The 12,246-nt window shown below is 42.4% G+C and overlaps 1 protein-coding gene across 4 annotated transcripts in view; it reads left to right on the top strand.

Annotated features, from left to right (window-relative positions):
- The window catches only part of NEDD4 (NEDD4 E3 ubiquitin protein ligase), a 133,970-nt gene that overhangs the window by 39,354 nt on the left and 82,370 nt on the right, over positions 1–12,246 (top strand). For all 4 annotated transcript variants that reach the window (XM_032342640.1, XM_032342641.1, XM_032342639.1 and 1 more), the window contains one exon: positions 6,542–6,595. In XM_032342640.1, the coding sequence (XP_032198531.1) occupies positions 6,542–6,595 (54 nt within the window). The remainder of the gene's footprint in view (positions 1–6,541; positions 6,596–12,246) is intronic.

Genomic DNA, 12,246 nt, shown 5'->3' with positions numbered 1-12,246 from the left:
CACTTCCCCCTTTCTATTCCTGTTTCCCAGGAAAAAAAAACACTTTCTAACTGTTTCTGTTTGTTATTCTGGCCATTATTCCCATATTGCTGAATAAGCTCGCACATCCGTATCCCAAGCTGCCTTCAAGCTATGACAGAGAAGTAAATAGCCAACTTATGTTTGGCCAATGGTTTGGCCACTCATGGGGCTCTAGGTTGAAAATAATTTTTCCTCAGGAACTTGAAGGCATGACTTCACAGTAACATTGTTGAGCATTGTGTTGCTGTTGAGAAGTCTGATTCTTGTTCTTTTGGGTTTGATTCTTTTTTCTTCCTCTGAAATGTTTCATAATTATCATAGTGTTTTAAAAATTTCACAGTGATGTGCCTTATGTGTACAGTTTTAAATTCCTTGTGTTGGGCCTTTGGTAAGCATTTCAGTTTAAAGACTGTTTCCCTTCAGCTCTGAAGACTTGTGCAAGTAATTTCTGTAATCATTTTCTTTCTTCCGTATTATCATTTGAGGATTCCAAGTGGTTGGATGCAGAGTCACCTAGACTGATTCTTTCTCAGCCAGAATTCTTCATGGGAATCCGAGAACACACAAAATGCCTTGAGTGATTGTTTTTTCACACCTTTCAAGAACAGTCTTATTCAGTACCATGTTAGATGCAGAGAGAAATTAATAGATAACATACAGTGAGTGTCTTAGGAAGGGGGTCAGCAAACTTTAAACTTTTTATTTTATTTATTTGAGAGAAAGAGCATGAGCAGGGGAGGTGGGGCAGAGGCAAAGCAAGAAGCAGGCTTCCTGCTGAGCAGGGAGGCCCATGTGGGTCTCCATCCCAGGACTCTGGGATCATGACCTGAGCCAAAGGCAGGCGCTTAACCGACTGAGCCACCCAGGTACCTCTAGCAAACTTTTTTTTTTTTTTTTAAGACTTTATTTATTTAGGGACGCCTGGGTGGCTCAGTTGGTTAAGCAGCTGCCTTCGGCTCAGGTGATGATCCCAGCGTCCTGGGATGGAGTCCCACATCGGGCTCCTTGCTCCGCAGGGAGCCTGCTTCTCCCTCTGACTCTGCCTTCCACTCTGCCTGTGCTCGCTCTCGCTCGCTCTCTCTCTGACAAATAAAAAAAAAAAATTGACTTTATTTCTTTGACAGAGAGAGATCACAAGTAGGCAGAGAGCCCAATGTGGGACTTGATCCCAGGACCTGAGATCATGACCCAAGCCAAAGGCAGCAGCTTAACCCACTGAGCCACTCAGGCGCCCTCTAGCAGACTTTTAAAAAAGACACATAGGAAGTACTTTAGGTTTATGGACCTGGAGGCAAAAATTGAGGCTATTATGTAGCTACTTACATATCCATTTAAAATGTAGTCGTTTTAAGTTTTTTTTTTTTAAAAATTCTTACCTCCTGGGCTGTGTAAAAAAAAAAAGCAGGTGGCTGGCTGGCTTTGGCCTACAGCCAGAGTTTTCTCAGCTTCTCCTTTAGGGCATTAGGGTTCCCTTCTTTCACTGAATTCTGAGGATTCAGAAAATCCTCTTTTTTACTTTCTCTCATACTTCTCAGCTTAGCTTTTTGTTCTACATTTTGAGATTTTTTTAAAATTTACCTTCAGCTGTTTATATTTGAATTGAACAGTCATTTTTACTTCCAATGCCTCTGTTCTCTAGTTGTTCCCTTTTTATACTATCCTGTTTTTGCTTTATGGATTCAAAACTTTCCCAAATATTTCTCCTTACAGGTTTTTTTTTCTAAGTGTTTTCTTTTGTTCCATAAATCATCTGTTTTTTTCCCTTTAAGCACAGTTTTTGTGTTTATACATCTGTGATCTCTGATAATCTACTCATACTTAACAGTGATACAATAGAAAAATCACCTGTTCCATATATGCAAGGCATAAACGTTCAACAATTCCATGCTACATTTTTAGTGTCCATTTATGTTTTATATATTATAACTGGTGGTTGCATTTTTTGTAAAACCTCTAGCTGAAATCAGATGCAAAGAGAAACTCTCTGATGATGCATGTGTGTCTGTGTGTGGACCACCCAGAGGTGTGGTCCTACACGAGCATTCTCTCATTGTGATCACGGCATTGCTTTGAGTTCCCAGCTGCTTCTGCGCTGCTTACTGCCTTCATCCCTCCTTCATCTGTCTGCTGGGGAGTTGTTGAAATAGCCCACTTGCTGATGATCCTCATATTATCTTTGCTGTCCTGGTTTTACACCTCTTGCAGACTCCTTTACTATTCCTTCAGTGGGATCTCAGGAGGGAGAGGATAAATCTTCATGTTCAGGCAGCTGTTTTGAGTTGGTATTCTCACCACACGTGTTAAAAAAGTGTATTGTTGCATTTACTGTGTGCCTCTCATATACAGGAAACAACATGATAAGTCTCCTACGGTGTTTGTAATTCAGTGGGGAAATAGCACATCTTCCCTATTAACTTTGATAAAAGGAAGATTGTAGTCAGTGTTGTAATAAGCTGAAGACAGAGGAGTCGAAGTGACGGGGGAGGTAAGGCTTTAAGGAGAAGCTGACATCTGAACTAAGGCTTGAACATAAAGCAGAGAAGGTGTTTCAAGGGGAGAGACCTTAGCATGTACTGAAGTAGAGGTCCGAAGTCCAATGAGTGGGGAGTCATCTTTTCCCAGTGTGATCAGAATGTAGTATGTATGTATATTTGGATTGGCAGGGGGACTGTCGTAAGAGGTGAGGCTGGAAAGGCAAACTGGACTCAGATCATGAAGGATCAGTCCATCCTCAGTCATTGGGATTTCCTTCTTTAGGCCATTGGGAACGACTTTTGAGTAAGGCAGTAAAGATGGCCTAAACAGTCTTCTAGGTAAATCAATCCAGTTATAGTAGGAAGGATAAACTTAAAAGAGAATAGTTGGGGTAGCAAATCCTGTTAGGAAGATTAATTAAATGCTAAACCAGGACAGCAGAGGCCGGATTAAATCAGACCTTCTACCTATTTTCTAACCAATATTTGTCAGACTTCTACTGTGTCTGCCAGGTACTTTGACGAACCTTGAGACTTTTTTTTTCCTCAAAATGTTTTTTATGGTCTTTTTTCCCTTCGTATTCTCACTGGGACCATCTCGGGCAAAGCTCTCATACACACTTCATGCTCGAGTCCCTAGAGCCACAGTCTCTGTGGACTCCAGGGTTTCTCTCCAGCCTAATTTGTTTTGTGTATCACTGACAAAATAATATTTATGTATGACCCACATCATGTCATTTTTTCCTTTAAAAGCTTCATTTTCTTCCCTACCAGCCAAATCATAACTCCTTTTCTGGATTTCAGTACCCTCAGCCTGGCTCTAGCCTAACTAATCCAAAATTTTGCCATTTTCTAATACAAAAATGTTATCAGTTTGATGTCCTTAGAGCTTGCTCATTCTGCCCCCATGTCTTTCCTCATGTCATCTCCCTGCTGGGAAATATTCTCTGTATTTTCTTCAAATTCTTCCATTGTTGAATTTCAGCTCCAAGTTAATCCCCTCCCCACATTCCTCTATTTCTTCTTAGAAAAGATGATTGTCTTACACTGCTTTTCTGTTTCCATGGTGTCTCATCTTTGACTGGGGCTTCCGTCCCCATCGTTTGCTCCATGGCCACAGTGTGACTGTACGAGAGCCAGCCGTCCTGACCAAGTCAGGAAGAGAAATGCAAGGGGCAGCGGTAACATCTCTCTCTTCCAGCTGAGTTAGCCCCACTTAAAGAGCTCTCCCAGAAGCCCATTCAATGACTTCCAATAGGTTGGCCTCCTTGGTTGTCCCTGGAAAGAAGGGAATCATTTTTAGATAGACATATTCAGTGTCCATGTTGAACAAGGGCACTAATTACAGAGAACACAATACATAAAATAGAACAGAACATTCGATACTTTGATCTAGGTGATGATGACACAGCATGTGTATATAAAAAACTCATCAGGCTGTGGCCAACAGACACATGAAAAGCTGCTCAGCATCACTAATCATCAGGGAAATGCACATCAAAACCAGAGTGAAATATCACCTCACACCTGTCAGAATGGCTAAGTAAAAAACACAAGAAACAACAAGTGCTGGCAAGGATGTGGAAAAAAGGAACCCTTGTGGGAATGTAAACTGGTGCAGCCATTGTGGAAAATAGTGTGGTTCCTCAAAGTGAAAATAGAATAACTATATGATCCAGCGATTTTACTACCCAAAGAATATGAAAATACTAATTCTAAAAGACATATGCACCCCTGTTTACTGCAGCACTATTTGCAATAGCCAAAATAATGGAAGCAACCCAACTGTCCATGAATAGATAAAGAAGATTGGTACACACACACACACACACACACACACACACACACTAGACTATTAGTCCACTTTAAAAAAAAAAATGAAATCTTGCCATTTACAACAGCTTGGGTGGAACTAGAGGGTATAATGCTAAGTGAAATAAATGAATCAGAAAGACAAATACCATATGATTTCATGCATAGGTGGAATTTAAGAAACAAAACAAATGAACAAAGAAAGAAAGAAACAGAAAAACAGACTTTTAAATACAGAAAACAAACTGATGGGTACTAGAGGGGAGACAAGATGGGTGACAGGTGAATTGTATTAAGGAGGGCATTTGTCATGATGAGCCCCGGGTGATGTATGGAAGTGTTGAATCACTGTATTGTATGCCTAAAACTAATTAACACTCTGTGCTGGGCACCTGGGTGGCTCAGTGGGTTAAGCTTCTGCCTTTGGCTCAGGTCGTGATCCCAGGGTCCTGGGACTGAACCCCACATCGGGCTCTCTGCTTAGCAGGGAGCTGCTTCCCCCTCTCTCTGCCTGCCTCTCTGCCTACTTGTGATCTCTGTCTGTCAAATGAAAAAAATTAAAAAAAAAATCTTTTAACACTCTATGTTAATTATACTGCAATTAATGTTTTAAAATAGAATACATGAGGAAAAATGAGCTAAATATTAAGAAAATAATAAGAAAAATAGAAACATAATTGGAAAAAATTATAAGGATAAAGAGAATCCAAATAAACTGAATAAAGTTTATTGAAGGCAGTAAAGATGTTTCTTGTATGTTGCAGCCTAATATAAAAAAATACAACTTTTTTAAACTTGGCATTGGAATACTTAGATATCTGGCTCTATATCAGGCTATGGAAAATATCAATAAATGAAAAAATAAAGACTGCATTTACTTTTAATAATTCTGTCATCACTAGTATGTATTTTGTACATTTTAATGCCTTTTTAAGAGATGTTTATTCCAATTGCATCTTCACTGTAAACAGTAAATGTTATAGATTGAAACTATAGTTCTATGTAATGCTTTTCTCCTATGAAATACTTTTTTTATGTTAATACAATTACTTGTTTTCTTTTTGTATCATTTACTTCATATGTTTTGTTTTATCTTATTTTATTTTATTTTTACTTTGAGAGGCCATATAACTTAGTAATTAAGAGCATGGATTTTGAAATTACTCAGGCTAGATTAAAAGTTCTACCTCTTGATTGTTCTGAAACCTAAAAAAAAAAAAAGTCATCAGGTCAATCAGTCTGTGTATGTAAGGTTAGTAAAGTTTATTTATTTATTTAATTTAGGAAAATTAATGCCTCTCTCCCCCAGAGTTGTACAGTATGGTGATCTGGGCATATTGTCACAGGTAAAATTAGGATTGTGTTCTTAGAAGGACATATGGGAGAGTAGACATTGGCTTAGGTATGTAAATGTCTTTGTCACACCTGTTAGACCTTTTGCTGAAGGTTAATACTTTTAATATGGAAACCAAAATTGGGGGGCTTGGAAGGTTTTTTTGTTTTTTGTAAACCAAAATTTTAAAATATCACAGTGTTAAATGTAATATATCATAGGGGAAAAGTCAGTTTAAATGTGGGAATTTTTTATATGTCATCTTAACCTCTGGTATAAAAAATTGTTAAAGATTTTCTTTGTATTGGATATTTAGTAGATAGTAGCTTGATGTTGAAATATTTCAGCAAATGTGAAAGTATCAGCTTTGAAAAAAAAATACTGCATGCTAATTTTTACTCATCCTGTTAGTGAAAACTCAGTGTATACCTTTTGAGTGCTTGTGTCCTTTATATAGTAGAAGCAACAAATAGTTATATCAAGTCACTACTAAAAAGGACTCAGAAAACTAGTTTCCATAAAATCAGAATCCACTTTGGGTAGTTCTAACTTGATATATAAGAAGTCAGTAAATAAAATTTATCATAAGAAGTTAAAATACAATCTATATTTTTAAATGCTTGCAAATATTTAAATAATATTTTGAAATTTTCTTTTATCCTATTTTAGAAAAAAAATGTAAAAATAAGCACGCAAATCCACTCCGTTGTTATGGTAGAACTATCAGAAAATGGGTGACATAGGATTGCCCTGCCTTTGTATGATGTGTCTCTTGTAATTTAAAATACACGGTAAATAGAAGGAATTAGGAAATGGCAACATCTCAGGCATTAATTTCTCAGAGTCCCGGTTGATTGATATTCACTTGTTTTTAAAGAAACTTTGTGTTTTTCTTACTCAGGTCCATCCTCAGCAGCACCGGCTTCTTTTCGAAGTATTTGATGAAAATCGGTTGGTAAGTTATATTGTACTGGTGGCGTGAAACAGGAAGCAAGGGTCTATCTCAGTAGAGCGGCGCCTCATGGGCTGGGAATCCGTGACGTGAGAGGCGACTTAAGGGGGTTAGAGGCTCTGTGCGAAATGGAGAGATGGATGCAACTTTTCCCCTCTTTCCTGGTGCTGCTGTGTACCCTTCCACTTTCCCCCCAAGTACCTCTCTTTCTGTCACTTCGGCACAGATTGCAGTCTTACTCACACTCATGCTCTGTGTTGTGGAGGGTATAACCAGGCTCAGGGAGCCCTCTCCCTGAGCGGATTTGCCTCATTCCCTCTCCCCACCCCCACTCTTCTACAAGAAGACTGTCTGTCCCCTTCACACTGATAAAGTCTTCTAAAGAACAGCCGGCTCTTACCTAGGGGGATAAAAAGACAAAAGTAAGCGTGATTTTATTTTTATGAAAAGATAGTTCTAATTCCCGATTTCCTAAAGACTCTGTTTAAGTCCTATTGTTTTCCTAATTTTGTCTCTTAGGAATGCTATTTCAGATCTTCTTAGCATCGTACGTGTATATTTTAAACCTGTAAGATTGGAACATGAAGGTGTGATAACAGTGTTATGTATTCAAGGCATATCAGTTATTAAGAGACAATCATTCATTTTTTAGCTAAGAAAGAAACCAGATTTTTAAAATTTGTTTTTAGTGTCGGACTTCACAACATATTTTTCCCCCTCAAGAAGCGATAACTATAGGGGCGCCTGGGTGGCTCAGTGGGTTAAGCCGCTGCCTTCGTCTCGGGTCATGATCTCAGGGTCCTGGGATCGAGTCCCACGTCGGGCTCTCTGCTCAGCAGGGAGCCTGCTTCCTCCTCTCTCTCTGCCTGCCTCTCTGCCTACTTGTGATCTCTGTCTGTCAAATAAATAAATAAAATCTTTAAAAAAAAAAGAAGCGATAACTATAGTAGTAATGGAAGATACTGCAAATGAAATCTATTAGCAATCGTAATAAGCCAAAGGGCTTCTTTATTGCCAAAAGACACTTCATCACTAACTGCAGTCAAACTTTTTAAGGCTGATTGACATGACAGATGTTGACATTTGGTTATCAGAATGGTCAGGTGCAGAGTTTTTTGTTTTCTGTTTGTGAAAGACCCTCGATCCGCACCCAAGAAGCAGACACCAAGCCTCCACTGGATGCAAGTTGCAAGAGGTTTATTGGTTACACAGGCGCCGGCGGACGCATCAGCCTTTGTGGGCTGAGCGCCCCGGGCTAGGTTGGGGAACAGATTATATAGGGCAAGGTTGGGGTGGCGGGAAGCGAGTTTACAGAAGCAGATGCTTGGTTACAGGGGTCTGATTGGTTAACTTAAATCAAGCATTGTTAGGCACTGTGTTCAAGGCAAGGACATAATGGTTTGTTCTGGCGGGAGGCGGTGGCGGGAAGCGATCCTACAGAAGCAGATATGCATGGTTACAGGAGTCTAATTGATCAGTTTGATTCAGGCATGATTGGGCGTTGGGGTCAGGGCGTTCTGGCGGTTCCTTGGGGCAGCACTCTGGAAAGTCCTGGTACATTTCATTTCTCATTTGTCTCTCCTTTTGACAGACCGGGTGACCACAGACAATGTGTTGCCATCAGGCTATGGGGACAATAGGTTGCTAAAACAAACCTTACCAAGGAGGAAGGGGGTCTTTCATTCCCCCCTTTTTCTTTATCATGGATAGAATCCTATATCCATTTACTTTGTTCATGAAGTAAGTCCGCTTGGGAGCCAGTCTGTTTAATTAGTTGATATTGCTGTGTCAGTACCATTGTCTGGATTACTGACAGGCGACGTTTTATGAACTGTATGAGTTTATTTAAGATACAAGGGCCAATTGAAAGAATTAGTAGAAATATAATAAGGGGCCCTAAAATGGTGGACAGTAACGTGGTGAACCAAGGAGACCGATTAAACCAACTTTCAAACCAGCCCTGTTGGGATTCAAAATCCTTTTTTCTTTGGGCTAGTCTTTCTCTGAGTTTATCCATGGTTTCTCTAACAATTCCAGTATGATCAGCATAAAAGCAGCATTCCTCCTTGAGGGCTGCGCATAATCCTCCTTCTTTTAAGAACAATAGGTCTAGTCCCCTCCTATTTTGTAGAACCACCTTGGAGAGGGAGGTTAAGGATTTTTCTAAGGCAGTGATTGATTTTTCTATAGCTTCTAAATCATTAGTCATGGCGGCTTGTAAATGCATAAGCTGGTTGCTTTGGAGTAGGGCAGAGGTTCCCGTTCCGATACCTGCTGCTATTCCCCCAATTCCTAGTAATATGGCTAATGTTAGGGTAATGGGCTCCCTTGGATATCTGTTTTTACCCTCATAAAAGTTGAGGATAGTTTCCGAACTGTGGTAGGTGATTCTAGGCCATAGTTGGACTAATACACAGTAGTCTGCGGTGGCATTTAGGAGCTGGGCAGAGATACAGGGAGTTAAGCCGGTGTTACAAGCCCAATAGGTTCCGTTGGGGGCCTCTAAATAGTAGTTACCGGGAGTGATGGTAGTTGTCATATTGCATAGTGTCTGGTGGGAGTTTGGTATTTTGCCTAAACATAGTCCTTGACCCGTTACTTCAGGGAGAGTTAACATGTGGCTAGGAGAAGAGGAACAGGTGGTAGGGGGGAAAGTATGATTGATGAAGCTAGCAGCTGTAGCCACAGCTTCTTGCCACTAGGCAGAGCCAACAATCCTTAGCAAGAACGGGATTAGAATAATTGAGGGCTTGGTATGCCCCTGTTATCAGGTTAAGGAGTCGATCTCCAGTACCAGGAGAAGGTCTGTCCGAAACCGATGGTATTGATGAGGAAGCATTGGGGGGGGCTGTGCCAGGTGGGATGATGGTGACGGTGGGTGTTAGGCGGGGGCCCTTGGGATGAGGGTTAGGGGCTCTCTGATCCGGCAGGACTGGATTAGGCCCTATGGCGGCAGAGGGGGATTCTATAGAGAGTTTTATAGTAAATATGAGTCCCTCATCATAATTTTCTTTATAGAGTCTAAGGCCCCAGCTATACCCTTTTGTCCACTGGACTGCTTTCTTTCCAGATTCTGTAAAGGTAATCTTAAGGGGGTGACACCATGCATTTTTACAGTGTTTTCCGTCAGTCTGTCCGGCCCAACTCACTGCATCAGGCAGGTTATGAGTGTAGTTAGCTGTTACAGTAATGTAATCCCAACTCGAGGTGGGTTCCCAGTAGACATCCCCTGTGGTTTCACATCCCCAGCCTGCACAGTAGAAGTCATCAGGGCCTCTACATTTATAGGCCCGTCCGCTAGCAATATCATCTCTCGGCGCGGGGCAGATATAAAAAGGATATACACTGAGTTTATATCGTCGTGCTCTGTTTCCACATCCCCGGTTAGGGGGTGACATTCCACTACTTGTAGGGGATGTTGGTGGATAATGGGGATCATCGTGTTGGCCTATGTCCCAAGATCCCATAGCCAGTTTACAGAGGTCCGGATACAGGGTAGGCCACCATGTATTAGGGGTGTGTTGGGCCGTAGTGGACCAGATAATTTTCCCCATTTGGGAGAGAACCTGCCAGGTTAATTGCTTGGAGAGATGTGGACTGGTACCTCTTATAGGGGAAAGGAGAGAGAAGAAGTAAAAGAACAGAACTAATGGCGAACGAGTCTTATCTTTAGCGGGTTTGGGGAGCGTTGGACGGTCCATTCTGAGTTCTGATGATATTTGGTCTGTCCGTCCGGGTGTGCCGCCTTCACATGGGAGGCGTGGATCCAGGCTGCAATCCCGTCAACTTTTAGCGCCGTGGGCGTTGTTAACAGCACCGTATGAGGTCCTTTCCAGCGGGGTTCAAGGTTTGTGGCTCGATGCCTGCGGACCCAGACGGTATCCCCAATCTTGTAGGGATGGGGTCGTGACGGGCTGTTAAGTTCTTCCTGGTAGGCGGCTGCTAGGGGTTTCCAGACTTCTTGTTGCACCAGCTGCAAAGCTTGCAGATGGGCCTGTATGGAGGGGGAAGGGGAGTGAGTAGAGATATCTGCCTCAAAGAACGTGACAGCTGGAGGGGGAGCACCATAGAGGATTTCGAAGGGTGTCAGACCATGAGGGCCAGGAGTGTTTCTGGCCCTATAGAGTGCTAAAGGCAGGAGCTGGACCCAATCCTTAGAGCCAGTTTCAAGCAGTAATTTAGATAGAGCCTCTTTGATGGTTCTATTCATTCTTTCTACCTGTCCTGAACTTTGGGGTCTGTAAGCACAATGTAATTTCCAATCGATCCCCAAAAGCTTGGCCACCGACTGACTTACCTGGGAGACAAAAGCAGGCCCATTGTCTGACCCTAGTACCTCAGGCATTCCATACCTTGGGAAAATCTCCTCCAGTAACTTCTTAGCAACTATGTTGGTAGTCTCCTTCTTGGTGGGGAAGGCTTCTGCCCATCCTGAAAATGTGTCTAGAAAAACTAAGAGATATTTATATCCATACATGCCAGGTTTGATCTCGGTAAAGTCAATTTCCCAATGTGTGCCAGGGCGGTGACCACGTACTCGGACTCCTGGTCCTATGCTAGTTTTTCCAGGATTGACTTGGGCACACGCTTTGCAATTTGCGGCCGCTTGTTGAAGGAGGAAGTTCCGTTTGGGGAAATAGTTTTCTAAATTGGCCCTATCCATTAAGGATTTCATCTTGTTTGCACTTAGATGAGTCAGCCGATGGAGGTGATTTATTAGTTCCTCTGCCATTTTAATGGGCATTATGGCTTTTCCTTGATATTCCCATCGGTTTAGGGCCGGGTTGTAATTGGCCCCCAACCTCTGTAAGATGTCTAAATCGGTTTCTTCATAATTCCAAACGGAGGCTTTATTGGTTTGCTCTGTCTCAGTAAGGATGGTGACAGTCAATAGTTGAGGCCCTAAAGCTGCCCGTCGGGCTGCTTCGTCGGCCAAGCGGTTTCCTTTGGCCTCTGGGCTATTTCCTTTTTGATGACCTGGGCAGTGTATTATGCTCAGCTTTTTGGGGAGAAATAAGGCCTTTAGTAGGGCCAATATTTCAGTCTTATTTTTAATTTCTTTCCCGTCGGAGGTCAATAGTCCCCTTCTCCGATAAATTTCCCCATGAATATGGGCGGTGGCAAAGGCATATCTGCTATCTGTGTAAACATTAAGTCTCTTACCTTCTGCCAGTTGGAGGGCCTGGGTTAAGGCGATTAGCTCGGCCCGTTGGGCTGAAGTGCCTCCTGGTAACGCACTTGCCCACACAACTTGAGAGTCGGTCGCGATGGCGGCTCCTGCCCGTTGTTCTCCATCCTGTAGGTAGCTACTGCCATCCGTGTACCAGGTCAGGTCCGCATCCTTCATGGGCTGGTCAGTTAGGTCAGGTCGTGTCCCATGCGTTTCCGCAAGGATCTGGTGGCAATCATGCAAGGGGGCCTCCCCAGGGGTGGGTAGGAGAGTTGCGGGGTTGAGAGTTACCACAGGTCCGAATTGGATCCTGTCTGTGTCCAGGAGGAGGGACTGATAGTGAGTAAGGCGAGCATTAGATAGCCAGCGGTCCGGGGGTTGGCGAATTAAAGATTCCACTGTGTGTGGAGCCAGGACTGTTAAAGGCTGTCCCAAAGTCAATTTGGTTGCATCCTTGATCAGGACCGCTATGGCTGCTATCATC

The sequence above is a fragment of the Mustela erminea genome, chromosome 5, assembly GCF_009829155.1.
Source record: "Mustela erminea isolate mMusErm1 chromosome 5, mMusErm1.Pri, whole genome shotgun sequence".
NCBI classification, from domain to species: domain Eukaryota; kingdom Metazoa; phylum Chordata; class Mammalia; order Carnivora; family Mustelidae; genus Mustela; species Mustela erminea.
Note: the sequence above shows the minus strand (reverse complement) of the source record. Positions and strands in the feature narration are given on the sequence as shown.